Source organism: Tubulanus polymorphus, chromosome 2 (genome assembly GCF_964204645.1).
Source record: "Tubulanus polymorphus chromosome 2, tnTubPoly1.2, whole genome shotgun sequence".
NCBI lineage: Eukaryota > Metazoa > Nemertea > Palaeonemertea > Tubulaniformes > Tubulanidae > Tubulanus > Tubulanus polymorphus.
In genome coordinates this window covers 10,343,444-10,360,618 of record NC_134026.1, presented here as the reverse complement: position 1 = coordinate 10,360,618, position 17,175 = coordinate 10,343,444, and the positions used below count along the sequence as shown (strand labels likewise).

Sequence of the window (17,175 nt, the reverse complement as noted above, 5' to 3'; positions counted from 1 at the left end):
ACCACATCGGTCTAACAACACTAAATACCCTAGGACAAGGATTTTACACCCAAGGGATCCACAGCCATGTCGCTTAGACGAGAACGTGCAGAATGAACACGTGACTAATCTCAGCATCATTGAATGGTTTGTTAAAAAATATTTCTCCATAGCTGCGGTATAGGCCTACAGAGCAATGCATGAGTGATTTTCTGCGATTTTCCACAATCAGTACAGTACGGCGCAAAAGGATTTCCATACTGTACCAAGATTTCACAGAGTTAAATTATTCGAGGCCTATTCGCCATTTACGTACTTACTACGGTACCGAAATACCAGGTTAACGTGCTTGGAAAGTGATTCCACATTGAAAACAGTTACTATGGATGACGATTATGTGCTTAAGCAAGTCGCATATTGTATTTCATTACACCCAACTAGAAGAATGTTGTTTATAAATGCGTTTCAAAAATTTCAAATCGTTTTTCAACTCTCAAGGTTTTACATAAGAAGCTTAACTTAAAAAGAAAAATGATTTATAGGCTGTTTCATCACACGGTTTGATGCTCCACTATCATTAATATACAGTGATAACCTTATTTGCTCACGTTTGCAAGGAACTTAATACATGGTTCCCACTTACTTGAATTAAAAATTCAAAGAATGATTTTACAGTTAGAAATGGGCTTATCAAGGTCATCTATCCGATTTGAGAAAAAGCTATTTTTTCCCGGAGTTTGCACAATTGTCAATGACATTTTCTGTAGTGCTAATAAAAATATTCCTCCCAAAAACCAAATCAACTAAAGCTTTCACAGAAATCGATCTTGAAATACAATTTTAGATCTTAAAATAAAACCCGGAAGTAAAACGGTAGAGGAGTCTTTGCTTTCTGATTGGCTTTTCAAAACCAATATTTTTGCAATCAGATTTTCGCGAAAAAGCTCGTATAAATTTTAAAGAGGCCCTCTTTCAAAATTCAGCTACGTAGAGTTTGGAGAATGGATAATGCTTTAATGAATGATTTGTACGAATACATGCTCAGTTGCACAGTCAAAGAGCCTTTACTCTGGAAACCACGTCATTTAAATTCGCTCCATTTGTATAGTAATAGGCTCAGCCTATGGCTGGCCTAAAAATGATGCGCTGTTTAGCGATGAGACGCGCATCGCTCAAGTTGTCTTGTTGCTAACAAACTACAGTGTTACAATGCCTAGTTTCAAAGTAAAAAAAATTGTGTCATTTTTGCTACTTCCGTATTCATATCGCATCAAGCACAGACTATGATGAAGGAACCTCCAAATGAATATAATAATAAGAAAACTGAATGCGTGAGGTTTGTTATGAGTTTATTTTTCACTAACGGTTTATTGAAACTGGATTACTGGTGGTTTAAAGCCAGTGATCGGGAAATGTCATTCGTGTCTTAGTGTCTTTGGTACATCAGACACTAAGGTTCTTGGTGAAAGCCGGACACCTTTATCAGCAATTGAAATTAACAAAAGACGGGACAGCAGGTTTTGAAAATAAAAACGATTGTACTGAAACATCATCTTGAGAACACTCCTCACGGCAGTGGCAAAACTGAATGAAAATCAAAAGTGGGCTTACTAGGCATTGAATATCATTGTGTGAACGCAACTCGTTCTCTGGCAAATTCGGCACCACAATAAGTACGCTTCCTTAGCCCAATATTCATCCTGATAACATGAATACCGACAAATATATTCACCGTATCGCTTTTGACTAAAACCAAAATCAGCTGCTGTTTCATTAAATTAAGCGACAATTCACTAGAAATTTCAAACCAATCTCAAAGATGTATCAAGCATAGTGGTTTTGTTAAGATTGCGAAAATTCTCAGTCGACACCACAATTCACGACAACAAAATATTCATTGTTTGCTGTGATGAGCAACGAAATCACCTTTTAGCCAGCAGCAACCAACATCGCTGAGCTTGCAGCCAAAACCGCTCACATGAATTATAATATGTTTGACATTATCGCAAACAAAATTTCCCTCTAATCGTCTGGTATCCTTTCCAGGAGATCAGCCAGTTGCGATTAGCCAATTGCATTGAGTTGAACTAATGAGATCAAACAGAATGGCTGCACCCATGATGAGATGTGGGATTACGAAGCTGTGGGCATTCCTCCAGGGGAAAATATTACAGGTCACTGGAACCTATTCCCGATCTCAAAAGTAAAATTCCACAAAAATCTGAAAGCAGACAATCATTGTCTATTCAAGTTTATTCAATGTAATAATTTAATCATTTCTTGTATTATTTCATTATTTCATATTATTTCATTGCTATACTGCCAGTGGAAATTTGAACTCCGAGCACTTTCATGTTTTAATGGGGTATATAAGAGGTGATCAGTTTAGTTTAGTCAGAATCTCACATAAGTTTTCGTTTTCTTGTTTTCAGATCAGACAACAACTTACAATTTTTCAAACTGACCAGCACGAAACAGACTTTGCATTTTACTGATCCGCAAGAAGAATCCTTGTTCCCAGCGGTAATCGACTTGCATAGGAACCAATCTCGGTATTGAGCCTGCCAGATTGATTCGAACCACCTACATTCGACAGTGGATTTTCATTGAAATACCCTGCACTGTGTTGACTCGACGCTCTTTGCAAATTGGTCGCAATAAATGACGGTTCTAATTTCCTAGAAAATTGCCTAGTCTGTCCTCGACGCATTTCCGATGAAATTTACCCGCATTTTTCAGCCCCACAATAAAAACAGCACGGTCGGCAACAAAAACGTTTTGTGTTTCTCGATCCTGGCTTAATATAGCTTTCTTCTTTTCTTTGTCACAAGTTCGAGTCAGACATTTGATCGAGACGAACAAACGGAGGAGTCAATTGATATTCATCATTTGATGAATTGATCGATATACATTTATCTATATCTTTATCCAAGACACATCTACACAAGCGTGAGTGTATGATTGTATCATGCAGTACATTTCTTTGTTTTAATTTAGATTTTTATCGGAGTGTATATTAACGTTTCTTGTGGATGTAATATTGTTTATAAACGCTAAATATAATTCTCTTGTAAACTAATCAGCCTGATATTGATATGTGAAAAGGGGCATCAACATCGATGAGTTGTTTGTATTAATTGGATTAGGTAATTAGTTGTGCTCAAAAGTAATATCAGTGTCACAAACATGTCAGTGTCAAAACATGTCAGCAGTACTCATACAGTAGTACTCTCTCCATTAAATATAAACAAAAATATTGTTAAGCACACAGTTTTTCTAGTTGGAGTTGTAAGATTTGAAAATAAATCATCTAAATTCAAGATCATGACGTTATTTCGATGATGAGAAAAGGACAAGATATTCACGTCATGACACTGATATTACTTTTGAGCACAACTAATTACCACATATGAGGGTCGATCAGGATAAATATATATGGTAGCGACGGTTTAGAGAATGTTTCTAGTCGAATGATAAGAAGATTGTCCGTGGCTATGCATGACAACTAATCAATACGAATGCACCTTAGTCCCCTGCGTCGTTGTAAACGAGACAAATATATATATATATATATATATATATATATATATATATATATATATATATATATATATATATATATATATATATATATATATATATATATATATATACATATATATCCTTTCAAACAACAAACTATCTGCCTACAGTGAGCCAGTGCACACGAAATCTTAACGAGATGAAAAATTCATGTATTCCGACACAGCCCGCGGGAAGGAAGACGTGCATCAAAATATCTTAACCCATTAGCACTGAGGGATTTCACTAAGTCGCGTCTATTACTCCTCAGAAAAATTCAGGAAGAAATCCTCGTCTATCATCGTACAAAATAGCTCATTTCCAGTTGATTTCAATGTAATAAAAGTGTTGTTCAGTGTTGTTTTGTAGCAAAAACACAGGGCTTTCATATGAGATGAAATTTAATGAGGTGAGTCACCAGAATTGTAAACTTTTGACCCCCAAAATTAGTCCTGGCCTTCTTGAAACTGTACTATACAAAATTATGGTGTGGCATATTGTTTTGTGTTCAAGCTTGTCATTGTCATCGTATAGACCTAGCTGATGGCAAAAAGTTTGAAACTTGTTCCAAAAGGTGTCAATTTGTGTTTAGACATGATTTTTTACTTAAAAATATAGAAAAATGTAGCCGAAATTTCACTTCGGCGTTTGGATTGAACTAAACGCTTGGTTCTGTCCATCCTCCCCAGCAGGGATTCGAACCTGATGGCATCGAGATTGCCACAGTACGAAACCCTGCCACACTAGACCTAGTGCACAACTATTAATTATACAACGAGCAAACTGATTGGTGCCGCAAGTTTTCGTGCAGCAAAGCTGCGCATGCACCTGCGCACCCGGTCTACTGTGGCAGGGATTTGTGCCATGGCCAAGTGTAGCGATGCCGTCAGGTTCGAATCCCTGACAAGGGAGGATGGGCTCTGTCATGTCCATACCCCTGAAACTCAAGAATTTCTTAACAGAAATCTAGTCATCATGTGGGAAAATCAACTTAGAATACTTGTACATCAACATCTACACGAGAAAAAAACTACAATAAACTATCGGACTATTCACATGTAGAAAACGACCAAAAAATGGACAAAACGATCTTCAACCTTGTAATATAGCTATTTCCAAAATTTCGATGTATTAAATTAGGCAGCCTAGAAAATTCACCCAAATCAGTCGCCTACCGGTTCAGACTGGTTGGAAGATTGTTTGAATGCACCGAAACCGAATTTCCCAAGGATTAAATGAACCGGAACCGAATTTCCCAATTATGAACTTCGATTTAAACAAAAAATATTTTGTTACCTCCACCGCCGATCACACAATTATATCTGTACTTCGATTTCCGATTTCAAAATCAAACCCCCTGTTTCACTCCCGGCAGGTGTGGTGGGTCTGTAAGGGACACTCAATCAAAAAATCAAACGAAATTTACCAACCAAATAAATAAAAGGAGCAATCCCTTTTTCAAGATCAAAAGGAAAAAACACTCAAGAATTTCAAATACGTCAGTTTTAATTTCTGTACGAAATTTAGACATCATAGATGAAAAATTAGTTCGAAAAGGAGTCTTTACTTGAGCCAAGTGGGTGATCTCAAAGTGGTTGTTGCGTATGTACGTACAGGTCACAGCAGTCAAATCGTAAATGCGCGGTGGAACTGGTGTTTGAATCCAGCTTGTGAAAAACATTTGTCCCCTTAAAACTACATATTATTTGTTCTAAAAATGTTCTTTAAACCACATTTCATTAGGCTATTTTGGCTTTATCTCCATGTGGGAAGGGGGATCCTAAGTCATTCTCCTTAGTGGATGACCCAGTATCCACGGGTCAGGGTATCCAAGTACCTGAGATTGACGTGCACGCGGGAAATTCCTAATGGATATTCGTATGTCGCTTTTAAATAAGTCATAGATTGCTGGAATTTCGCAGTTTCACTATTGATTGAAAGATGTTTCGTAGAGCAAATTCAATCAATCGAATCTAATAATAGTGTTAGTGAGAGAGTGTTCAAGAATTAATACATATATCTCGATAGCTACGTGCATGCAATAGCTTTTTCGTTATTTGAAAACAATATGTGCCCTTAAAAAACTGCGAAAACATACTACGTTTGCAGTTCGGAAAAACAACAGTAGTTTCCAAGGGGTTTTCGCTCGTCTCTCTGAAATCAATAAGTATAGCTCGCTTTAATCCCCCGGATTTATTCACAAGCAATGATTTGTGAAACATCTTAGTAGCTTTCGAACGAAAAACAAAAAGTTCAACCTTAGCACAAACATCGACTTATTGCCAATATATAAAAACGACTGCAGGGATTTTAGCGTGATTGATTCGACGAAAGGCAAGAATATCATAGGGTGTTTCTCAACCTCTTGTGTCTGCTATCCACAAGACCTATATAGGCCTATAGCGTGAGGCACATGAGCATATTTTTGCCTAATCACGACGATTAAATTCGCCAGTGAATTTATATGCCTGATACGAGCGGGCAAAAGTTCTGACAGCGTACGTGGCTTAGTGGTAGAGAGTTAACCCCGAGTTCGGGCAGACGAGTAAATTTGCAAGCGATCTGATAGTAGGCGTAAATAATCAGCCGAAATTATCAAACATGTTCGATACCGGCGTATCGTATTTTACATTTCTAATCATTCCGACTGAAGCATCTTTGGAAGGGAAATTTATTAGAAAATAAGAATGAAATGATACAGATGCATTCCTCCAACTCGAGCATTTATCTGGTGGTAGCAACCCTAATCCGCCCCCCCCCATTTTTTCAGCGGATCTGCACAATTTACAAGAATGAAACATTTTTCAATAAAAAACTGGAAAAATGAATCAGAAAGATCTCATGCCAGGAATATATTATGTTCAACAAAAAGTACGTACCGGTATGCCAGCAAAATCAGTGATTTGTTGCACCCGATCTCAAACTGGCAGAAACGGGATACATCTCAAGCTCAGAGGCAATATACGAAATATTGATCAGAAACACGATGACTTGGCCATGACTTGGCCTCAGCGGAACAATCTTGAGTGCATCAAACCCTCTGAGACAACCATGGTTAGACCGCTGGAGTCATATCATCTTGAGTTAAGCATCGTTATACTGCAGCAATGAAGGAAATAGCTACTTACATACAGCCTCAGGACATGTAACCATCCCTGTTAACAGGACTGTGCATACCAGTAGTGGGTATACTCTCGATGTGGAAGGCTTCAAGACCCAACATTCGTTCGTTGACATTTTACCAGACTAAGATCAGTTTCAGATTTAACTCAAATTTGCATTGGTTGTTGAGTGAAATAAATCTCAAAATTATTTTTGATTCAACTTATGACAAGTTCTGGGTTTTGGCGGATTCAAAATATGAATTAAACAACCATCGGTCACCTTTGTCAAACCAGTAATTTCGCATTATTTTACTTGTGTCGCAACAAGATGTGCCTGTCTATCTCCAAATTGTTTATCATATTCAACACAATTGTTTTTTAACACTCACATCTACCGAATAAACGGCAGGCCTATATCATCCTTTCAAACGTCTCTCATATATTTTCCCCGCATGACTTATTCAGTCAATATCAATATATTCATTTATTTCTCTATTCGCTAGAAGGCATGTTACTGCTTTTTACAATAAAATCAACAAATTATCCATAAGATCACTTAAATGAACAAAATACTCCCACTGTATTTCTACGAATCAACGTTATAAAGGCATTGTTAATCCACAAACATCATAAATCTTGGTACACTAATTTTTTTTAATCGGGCTGAGATGACAGCACCCACACCAATTTGATTTCACAATGGGATACAGGCACCACCAGATGGAGCAACAAAACACCGGGTTATTCGTAGGCAAAATCAGTTCATTTCCGATGAAATTTGTCATCGGATAGATATAAGGTTTCCTTTCTCGATCAGTGTATAGTATTGATTTCACTGAAAATTGATTTACTAGTCGGAAAAGTTGACTCGAATTTAATTTGTAGAAGAAATTGAAGCGCGGTAACCCGGTGACACTAGCGATTCTGGTGGATTATCGCTGAATCCTCAGTTCCCTCAGTAGCCTCGCCGGTATCCCATTATAGGATGGGGCTACAGACTACCATTCAGACAATCAATTCAATAAAGATTTTTTGTTTTCGAGTAACGGAATCATTAATGTAGTAAACCCGAGGCAGTATCGCTGTCTTTGCAGCATATTTTCAACTTATATTCGATATTGGATAACCCCAGCATTAAAGATCACTTGTTAGTTGCATGCACATGTAATTGCAAGTTTCTTCTGGTCTAGAAATCGTCCCCCAGGCTGTAACATGGATGAGGTTCAAAATTCTAAATGAACCCACCCATTTTATTCCTCAACACTACAGGCCTGTGATTGCAGGCTGTCGCAACTGGTGATCAACAGTAGAATTTCAGTTTAATGCCCAGTTTGGCTGAGATTGATTAAAATCCTTAAAATGTAATCCTATTCAATCATAAATTCTAATGCAGAGATCGATCATTTTATCCGAACAAGAGGATTACCATATCAATCTTCCAGCACAAATTTATAGACTGCCTGAGTTACCGTCACCATTTAATATTCGCCTCATATGACATGAATTACACTGTTGGTCTCGCAGTGACCATAATTTACGTTTTATCACCTGCTGATGATGAGGCCGGCACTGTTTTGAGAACAAACCGATATGTCAGAGGCTATTTAGCCTCATAAAGTATCGCTAAGAGCCTTAGTGTCCAAAATAATTGCCTTACACTTCACTGGTACCCGGGAGCGAAGCAAACCTCATTTATTCATGCGACGAACACCACCGCGTACAATCAACTTTCAAGTCCACTTCCCAATAGTGGACCCCCAACGCATGTTTGATCCATGTGGCTAATCTTTCATTTCCGTATCATAATCATGATTTTTCAAGAGAAGCAAAGTAAGACTTCAGCAAGACCTAGTTGGGCACCAATCTATTTAAAGGTACCTCTTTTCAAGGGGGGCAGAAAAAAATTCTTAGTTGGATATTCTGAAATTAGCAATAACTGTATATACAGTTATTGCTTATCTTCAGGAAAAATATATTTGACATCAAACTACATGATAACTTGTCGAAGCTCTATATCCCCAAGTTGGTGAATTACCAATATAAACATCAGCAGGCATTCTTTTGAGTCACTCTCCTCACTGGTATAAAATCATGATTTATCGATCCCCTGACAGAGAGCTGAGGAATACAAATAGACGGATCACTTGACACATTTCAAATGATATAGGCCTAGTATTTAATCTTCCCGTTAAGACAAGACATGGAACTACAAACGAAAAGCGCTGAAAAGAATCACGAGGGGATGATACAAGTGGCGTTCACACGAGGATTTCAACGGTACCAAGCGTTCATACGATTAAATTATTCAAGGCTTGTTTGTGGCTTATTCAGAGCCGCACTGAAATACCAGGCTTTTTAAGCCCGGAAAGTGATTCTGCACCTGAAACCCGATATCAGTATGGAACTGAGCTGTAGTGTGAACGCAGATTCAGTGCTTTTTTAGCCGTGTATTTAATCTTTTTAACTTAACTTAAGAAGCCACTATGCTTCCAATATCTCTGAGAGAAAGTGCATCTGTTGACATTTTTAAACGTAATCTTAAGACATACCTTTTTAGCCAAACCTACTCTTAAAACCTACTATGTATTGTTTTATTATGCATGTAGACCCAACTTATGTAATTTTAACAATTTTCTGTGTATTTTGTATTGTGTTTTACATTGTGAAGCACAGCGATTATTTCTTAGATCTGCGCTATATAAGAAAATATATTATTATTATTATTATTATTATTACTATGCAAAGAACGAAGGTTCATAGGCAATATTGTAGTCGCGTGATTTGAAGCTCAATTTTGACAATATACGGTATTTCACTCACATTAGCAACAGTTATAGTCGCAACACCATATTGGCAATTCAAGTTGCCATTCAGAAGGCAGGAGAGTAGGTTAAGAATGAATTTGAAATATGTACAAGTTGATGATGATAGTAAGGAAATGCCATCTTTGAATCGCTCTCAATATTGGCATAACTAAAACGATTAAGTTACTAAGCACCGCCGAATCATGTGTGAACTCAAGTCGCTCAGTAAGCGAGACTGGCATATTCGGCACTACACAAGTGAACCCAGAATCTAGTGTGAACACCGCTATAAGGCTGCTCCAGTCAGAACCAAACATTCATGTCGAAGCCACAGCGAATTTCAAATTTCAATGCCATAAAATGCCAGCGTCATCTAAATCAGAGACTTTATTGTCTCGATCGCAAGTTACCATTGATTTTCATCTGTAATTCAGCGTTCAAACGGAATAAGCTACAGAAACTAGACTTCTCTCAATGATTCCGCTTCTATTACGGGCCTAAATCTTTTGTCTTTTGTTGCATATTGATAGGAAAAAAAGGTCTTATACGAGCGACGATTTCGTAAGCCGACTCAATCGCCAGGTGAATCCCCGTATCAAACGCGGATCGTCCACAGATTCGCGCGTCTGCCCGTATTCAGCTGAACGATCGATTTGTATACAACAAACAGGCTGCGTTGTTGATATTACGTGATTTGTTAACTCTCTCCCAGTAAGCAGGGTACGCTAAGTACACTGTCGGAAGTTCGATTTGATCACTACGCGCTCTCTCGTATCGGTCTTATATGAATTCACCGGTGATTCGGCAGACCAAATCAATCATCGCCGATCGGTTGAAGTAATACGCCCGCGTGCTCCTAGCTTAACTGAATCTGGTCATTTTCTGGGAATTAGGCGGTGTGCTCTTGATTCAACTTTCAAGAACAGACCTGGAACCAGTTTCGGTCCATACACACACGCTACACAGAATTATTTCTTTCCATTTTCCAAATTTAGAACACTTTACGTAGCTAATGTGAATTACGTAGCTAATGTGAAGCCCCGATGCATTTTACATTCTAAATAAAACAATCATATTAATAGTAACATAGGCCTAAAATATGAACGGCTACAATGTCCATTATGTGAGTCGCTCCAGTTGATCTTTAATGACTTCCCTCGATGTTTAGCCTCTTTGATTTTCTGTCTAATTCTAAACAACTGTTAGGCCTAGAAAACCTCCCTTGGTGCAGACATAGCCTGTACCCAACCACAATGACTCGGTCAGAAAAGCAATCATTTTCTGACAGTATTTTATGATAACTCAAGACTTGCTAACTCAGACCAATTTTGATGGTTCTAGGCGAGGTTCAGCCTGACTGTACACGGAATTTTTAATGAGACTCCTGGGTCGTATGACATTATTAAATGATAAACCACGCAATTGATCTCCAACTGGCCTAATACAGAGTGTGGGTAGATTAACTGATAGACATTTTATTACATATAAACGTAGGCCCGTATGTTTCTATTTAGTTGTGATTTGAATATTAATTGCCATAATAAATAATATAAGGTAATAAAATATGGACAATACATCCTAGTATTTTAAAAATAGAGAAAACATAAACAGCTTATACACAAAAATTATTTGTTAGCAGTTTACTGCGATATGCATAGAGCCAACAAATAGCCTAACAGTCATAGTGGTATAGAGTTTAAGCTATTCCATAAGACAAATACAAAATTTGAATGGAGTGAAACCCAGTTCAATTTCGATGATTTGACTTCAAAAACCATATCATCGGCTTCAGCAGACCTAATAAACCAGAATAACATCATCGTAAGTCTATTCAGCTTTCAAATGAACTGATCTGGTTTAGGAATAGCAATCCTAGAAAACAGTCGATGGAAATTCAGTTTACAAACTCTCTACCGGCCTCGTATCAGGTCTACAGATTGGTTGTTTGAACTTCGCCGAATCACCGAATTCAGTTGAAATTCAGTTAAATACACTGATTAATTAAATTTACTGACGGTACATTTTTATTGCTATAATCAAGTTATTACTCAGCGCGTTCTATAGCACGTTGGTGAATTCATCGTTCGCAGTTTAGAATGTGTTATTCTGTTACCTGTGGCTAATATTTTTTATCCATAAGCCCTGTATAAATATTAGTGTTGCCCTGGGACGACCCAATGATGGCACAAAAGAACAATGTATTAAGTCCAGCCGGGAGAATCTTCCCTTAATTTAGTCTTTCATAAATCAAGTAATTACTTAGACTGACTAATGACCGCTAGCAGCAAAACAACTTAGCTTAAATGAAATGTTATCTAACCGTCAATCATAACCTTGTATCTAGTTTTAAAAGTCGGATCGTCCTTCTATCTCAATAGCAAATTAATAGGCATTCATTTAGCTACAAACTGATTAAACAGTCTTCTATGTCCTGATCGAATTTGGTGATTCGTGAAGTTCAAACACCGCCACATATTATGGTATTCTAGATAAGGTACAGTGTAATAATGTGGTCAAATCGAATACTCAAGGATTGGTTGAGCTCAATCTCAGACAGTGATCCCCCACAATGGTCAGATCATCGAAATAATAAAAAGTTGAACAAATCTACCTCTTCTATTCTAGAGTCAAACATAGACGGTAGGCCTAGTTCATTTTCAATGATTTGACTCCAGAAATCAGCTCATAACAAACTCGTTCTGATGAGGATTTGTTACATAGGGCTATAGACCATATAGGCCTAAATCAACCTAATACTCAGGGGCAGATCTAGGGGGGATGTCGGGGGTGTCCGGACCCCCCTCCAATTTGAAATGCCCTCAAAAATGACACCGCAAAATTTTTTAGACCAAGGTTTTCCACCATTAATTTTTTTCAACGCATGAAATGACCAAAAGCACCCCCCAAAATGGCGTAGAAGTATCTTAAAAAGGTTTCTGGAAGTATTTAGGCCTATAGCAGAACCCACCAAAATCTGTGTAAAACCCGCTGGGTTGAAAGACATAGCCCTAAGTGTTACAAAGTTTTTTCAGAGCTGTTGTAGAAATTTGTTCTTGCTAGTGTGCCATTCAATTTCCACATTCAGTATCCTATACTATATCCATCATCTCTGATCATAGATCTACTATATCCATCATCTCTGAATGGTGAAGAATTTTAGAAATTATAAAAAATACTTCTTTATAATTGATTGGTTTATTCTTTCAATAAAACTTTACCAATATTTCAATGATTTGTTATTATCTCATTCACCTCTTGACCCGTGTGAAAATTTCAGAGGATCTTTTATCTGTTGCCTACGTGGTGTTTCGTAAAAAGTGCCGTTTTTCACATTGGACAATCCAATTTAAAAAATCCTAGATCCGCCCCTGATACTTCTGTATCTGCAGCCTGTTTGGAATAAGGTCAAAAAGAAAGTAGGAACTTTGTGCAATGTTTTGTAGGCCTATACCTGGCTTTGACATCAGTTAGTTCAGTAGGCCTAAGGATTTTGCATTCAAAAATAAGCCATCAATTTTTGTTTTCATCGATCACCGATTGTTTACTTGGAAAATGGCTGCTGTGGACTGTAATGTGGCGCCTCCTTCTGGATTTTTAACGCAAATGAATAGGCAATGAAACAGCTATCAGTATGTCTTTGAGAGACTGTCCATGCATAAGTTTTTCTACACAAATGCATAATAAAGGTCAATGAGGAACTCAAGCCACCAGCTATCATGCTAGATGACGTACATTTCCAATGACAATCGCATCAAAATTTTCATTAGTTTTCAATCACATATCTCATCTAGATGTTTTAGCCTCCCACATAGGTTAAACCATTAGGTATCTCATGATAAATTCAGATTGGTCATCAGGGTTTGAATATAAGTATGATTTTTACTCAACGCGCATAGTTATGGATTAACTTCTGAGGAAAGATCCAGGTGTCGATATGAGCGCACGCTAGCGAACCTGCAGTCTAGTATCTAGCCGTTGTTCCCGAAATGTTTAAGGCAAAAGTTCACATCGTTAATTTTCATCCAGCATCTATTTTACCCTTAAAACCATCAACCCGTCTCAAACTGTTCTGTATTAATCCGATGGAAGTTAGATATCGTTTTGGCACACACTAAATTATCATCAAAAGTAGTTTCAGGTGATCGCAGCGACTAGTCGCCTCAAAAAAATAGTTGAAGTGAACAAACATGGCGACTTTCAATCTGCATGATGTGAATGCTTAATTACATATTCGTACTGGCATTAAATAATGCCGATGCAGAATTTATTCTGTTTCAAATCTTAAAGATATAAATTGCCATATGTAACATAGGCTATAGGCCCAAGTAGGCCAATTATCGACAGAAAAATAACAAAGCCTAATTCAGGAGAGACGTATTGTATTTTTCATTCAGTCCGTATCTAAAAATCGTGAATGAAACAACAAATTCAATTCAAATCAAATCAAAAAATTCCCCGGATCCCGAAATAAATCATCAAAAATATAAAAAGGCTACAAAACACGTTTTCACAGTCAACAAGTCAAGTAAGCTTATTTAATGTATTTGAGTACCAAGGTTTGATACGACACTAAAACCCATGGTTGCATTGCGCAAGAAACAGGAGTTAAGCCATTAGCACTCAGGAATTTCACTATAGGCCTATGTGATGTCTATAACTCCTCAGAAAATTGTGAAGGGAAAATCCAAATTTATCACAATACACATACTATATTGTAGCAACTAGTCAAGGCTTTCATATGATATAAAATCTGATGAAGTGAGCCACCAAAATCGTGTCATTTTGGCCCTGAAATCCATCCAGACTTGCTTGGATTTGAAATGAGCGCTGAGCTCATACTCCAAATACTCGAGAATTTCAAATAGGTAGATGTTAATTTCTTAATCCCACTTCAACAGTTTTTGTGCAGCAGACTAAAATAATTGTCAGGGTGGATTCGGGCTGCTTGAAGAGTAATAGGCAGGGTGCATACGGGCGGCTTGAATGCTGCTCTACTTAGACTGTTTGGCATCAGACGTTGATAGGGGACCATAACAACTTCGGGTAGGGCCTAGGCCTACCGTATTTGGACTAGTGAACCTGGTGGATTCAAGCGGAATCCTCGATTGCAACAGCTGATTGTAGAATCCACATTGATTGCTAATGGAATCACGTATTAGGCCTAATATATGGCATGGCCAGGTGTGACAGATGTTAGATCTTTACAATGTTATGACCATTAGGAAAAATATTTCTGCCTACCTGTCCATATTCCAGGATTTCGTGACGGTGTCGAAGAAACCCCAACTCGCGGCAGTCTGCACGGACATGGCAGGTTTATCCAAATTACACAACATAGCAACTACGTAGTCTTGAATCGTGCTAGCCCTGTCATACCGGTCAAGGATTCCCGGGTCGTTTCGATTCAACCAAAATATCGTCGCGCATCCATGTCCCGTAGCCAGTCTTAAATGCGACCGGCGCTCGGGAAGCGACGCCAAAAATTCCGGCGTACACCGACTGTCCTGCCACGTGATCAACTGCGACGCTTTGTCGGCATCATATCTCCCCGAATGTTTCTGGATCCAGCCCTCACTCGCTTTCCAGAACACGACGCCGTGCATTTGGCCGGAGATACCGATTTTCTTCACGCGCAGCAGTTTATCTTTAGGCAAGCCGGACACGCAAAATTGAAGCGCTGTCACTATTTTGCCCGGGTCTTGTTCGTTTCCCAGGCTTCCCAGATCGCTATGAATCGCCGCTTTCGTATCGCGGGAAAGAGTGTGAACGGTTTTCTTGCTGACCGAGTCGACGAGTGCCGCTTTGACCGACGTGGTGCCTAAATCTAGCCCGAGCACGTAAAACGTGCCAGCATCAGTCACGGCGGCCGCCATGATTGTTTACATGGATGGAGCTGAGCGACCCGAAACTTTATACCGAATGTTTTACGTAGATGGCAGCACCTTGCAGCGTTGAAATACACAATCTACCCATCTACGGTCATACTAAACACCGTCAGGAGCCGTCAGACACCGTCAGGAACCGCCAGGAACCGTCAGGAACCGTCAGACACCGTCAGGAAGACCGTCAGACACCGTCATGAAGAGTGAATCTTTCAGAAAAGGAAAGCAAATTTGAAACGACTCTTGAAAATACTAAAATGTTGTTTATTTAATTTGAGAAATCAACTCAAGCTTATGCATTAAGAGTTCGCCGAAATTAAAATAAAGGCAAAATTGAAAATAACAATATACAAATACACTACACAGGGTAAATGACTGACGAAATTGATTTTTACATGAATAGGAAACGCAATCCCTGGTAAACAATTTATTCCGGCCCATCTTTTCAACTTTTAAAAGGCAAAATAATCTAATGAAAAAAAGAAACTTTGAAAAATTTATACAAGGTAAATGACTGACAAAATTGATATTTACATGAATAGGAAACGCAATTTATTCAACTTTTTTCGAACTGTAATGTACATTGAAATCAAGGCAAAGTAATCGATCTTATTTTAGAATAATTATACATTGATACAAATATAAGATTTTATACAAAATAAACAAATGAAAAATTAACTGGAAAATTAAATTTATATATACTAGTTGACAAATATCCATGAAAATTGATATGACAATAAGAATGTATGTGTCAAGTTATGTTTTTTTTATTGTAATTGATCTCGTCGCTCTTGAACGCTTTAATTGCCCTGGTTTCTTCGCTACTTTTGCGGTTTTCGGGATATTCAATTTTCCGTCACTGGACTTGATAACTTTTTCGATCGATTTTGTTTTTGATTTTGCACTGAAAAATGTATTCATGATCGCATCCTTTTCTTCCTTCGATTTTTTACACCATACTACGTGCGAAACGACGTGTTTGCTCAAACGAGGCGAAACTTGGTAGTTTCCTTGACCGTGTAAGGCTCGGCGAATATCTGCATACTGCAGATCTACTATACTATTCAGGCGCTCAATGAGATCAGGAATTTTCAAAATTTTCCAATTCGTCGATAGTTTTATGAGATTGTTCATACTTTCGCAATTATTATTAGTCCAGTTTAAAGGAACACGTTTCTCTATCTGCGTAGGAACGAAAACATATTGTTTGAGACGTATGACGAGCTTCTTGAAATAAGGCATGAAAAGTGGCACAATTGTTTCAAATTTCGATTCCAACTCGAGGACGCAGTGATCGTATTCGTATTCGTCACTTTTTTGTAATAACCCGGAGTTTCCGAATATACAAGATACAATTTCATTTGAAATTTTATCATTTGCACCGACTTTGTGGCGTAAATGTCGTTTTACATTTTGTTCTAGGTGTCGGTAGCACAGTGATTGTGTTGATTCGGGAAACGATTGCTTGATTGCCTTGAGAATAGCTTTTTCTTCATCTGACCCGAATACAAGTTCTTTCGTCCCTATTTCTGTATCGAAGCTACCATCTATTTTGGATCGCAGATGAGTGAAAAATCTTTGATAACTAGAACACTCACCGTCCCAATGAAGTAACATTGGGCCCAACATAATTGGCGGTTCCTGTGTTGATATTCTTAATATGTGAGTGTTCTTGAATACGGTTAGAGTTAAGAAGCACGCTCCGACGTTGAACGTGCGGTCAACTCCTAAAATACACCCTTCGTCGATGCAAAATGTTTTTATGTCAGCTAGCTGCTGGGATGAATACAATATTACCATCGGAGGTTTGTCCGGCGACTGTACGATTTCCCGTATGAAAGAACT

General features: G+C 38.1%; 1 protein-coding gene across 1 annotated transcript in view; it reads right to left on the bottom strand.

The window, feature by feature from the left end:
• Positions 1-15,321, bottom strand: part of LOC141898897 (sedoheptulokinase-like) — a 36,464-nt gene extending 21,143 nt beyond the window's left edge. Inside the window, exon 1 of the mRNA XM_074785042.1 lies at positions 14,690-15,321. Within this exon, the coding sequence (XP_074641143.1) occupies positions 14,690-15,321 (632 nt within the window). The remainder of the gene's footprint in view (positions 1-14,689) is intronic.
• Between the last annotated feature and the right edge of the window lie 1,854 nt (positions 15,322-17,175).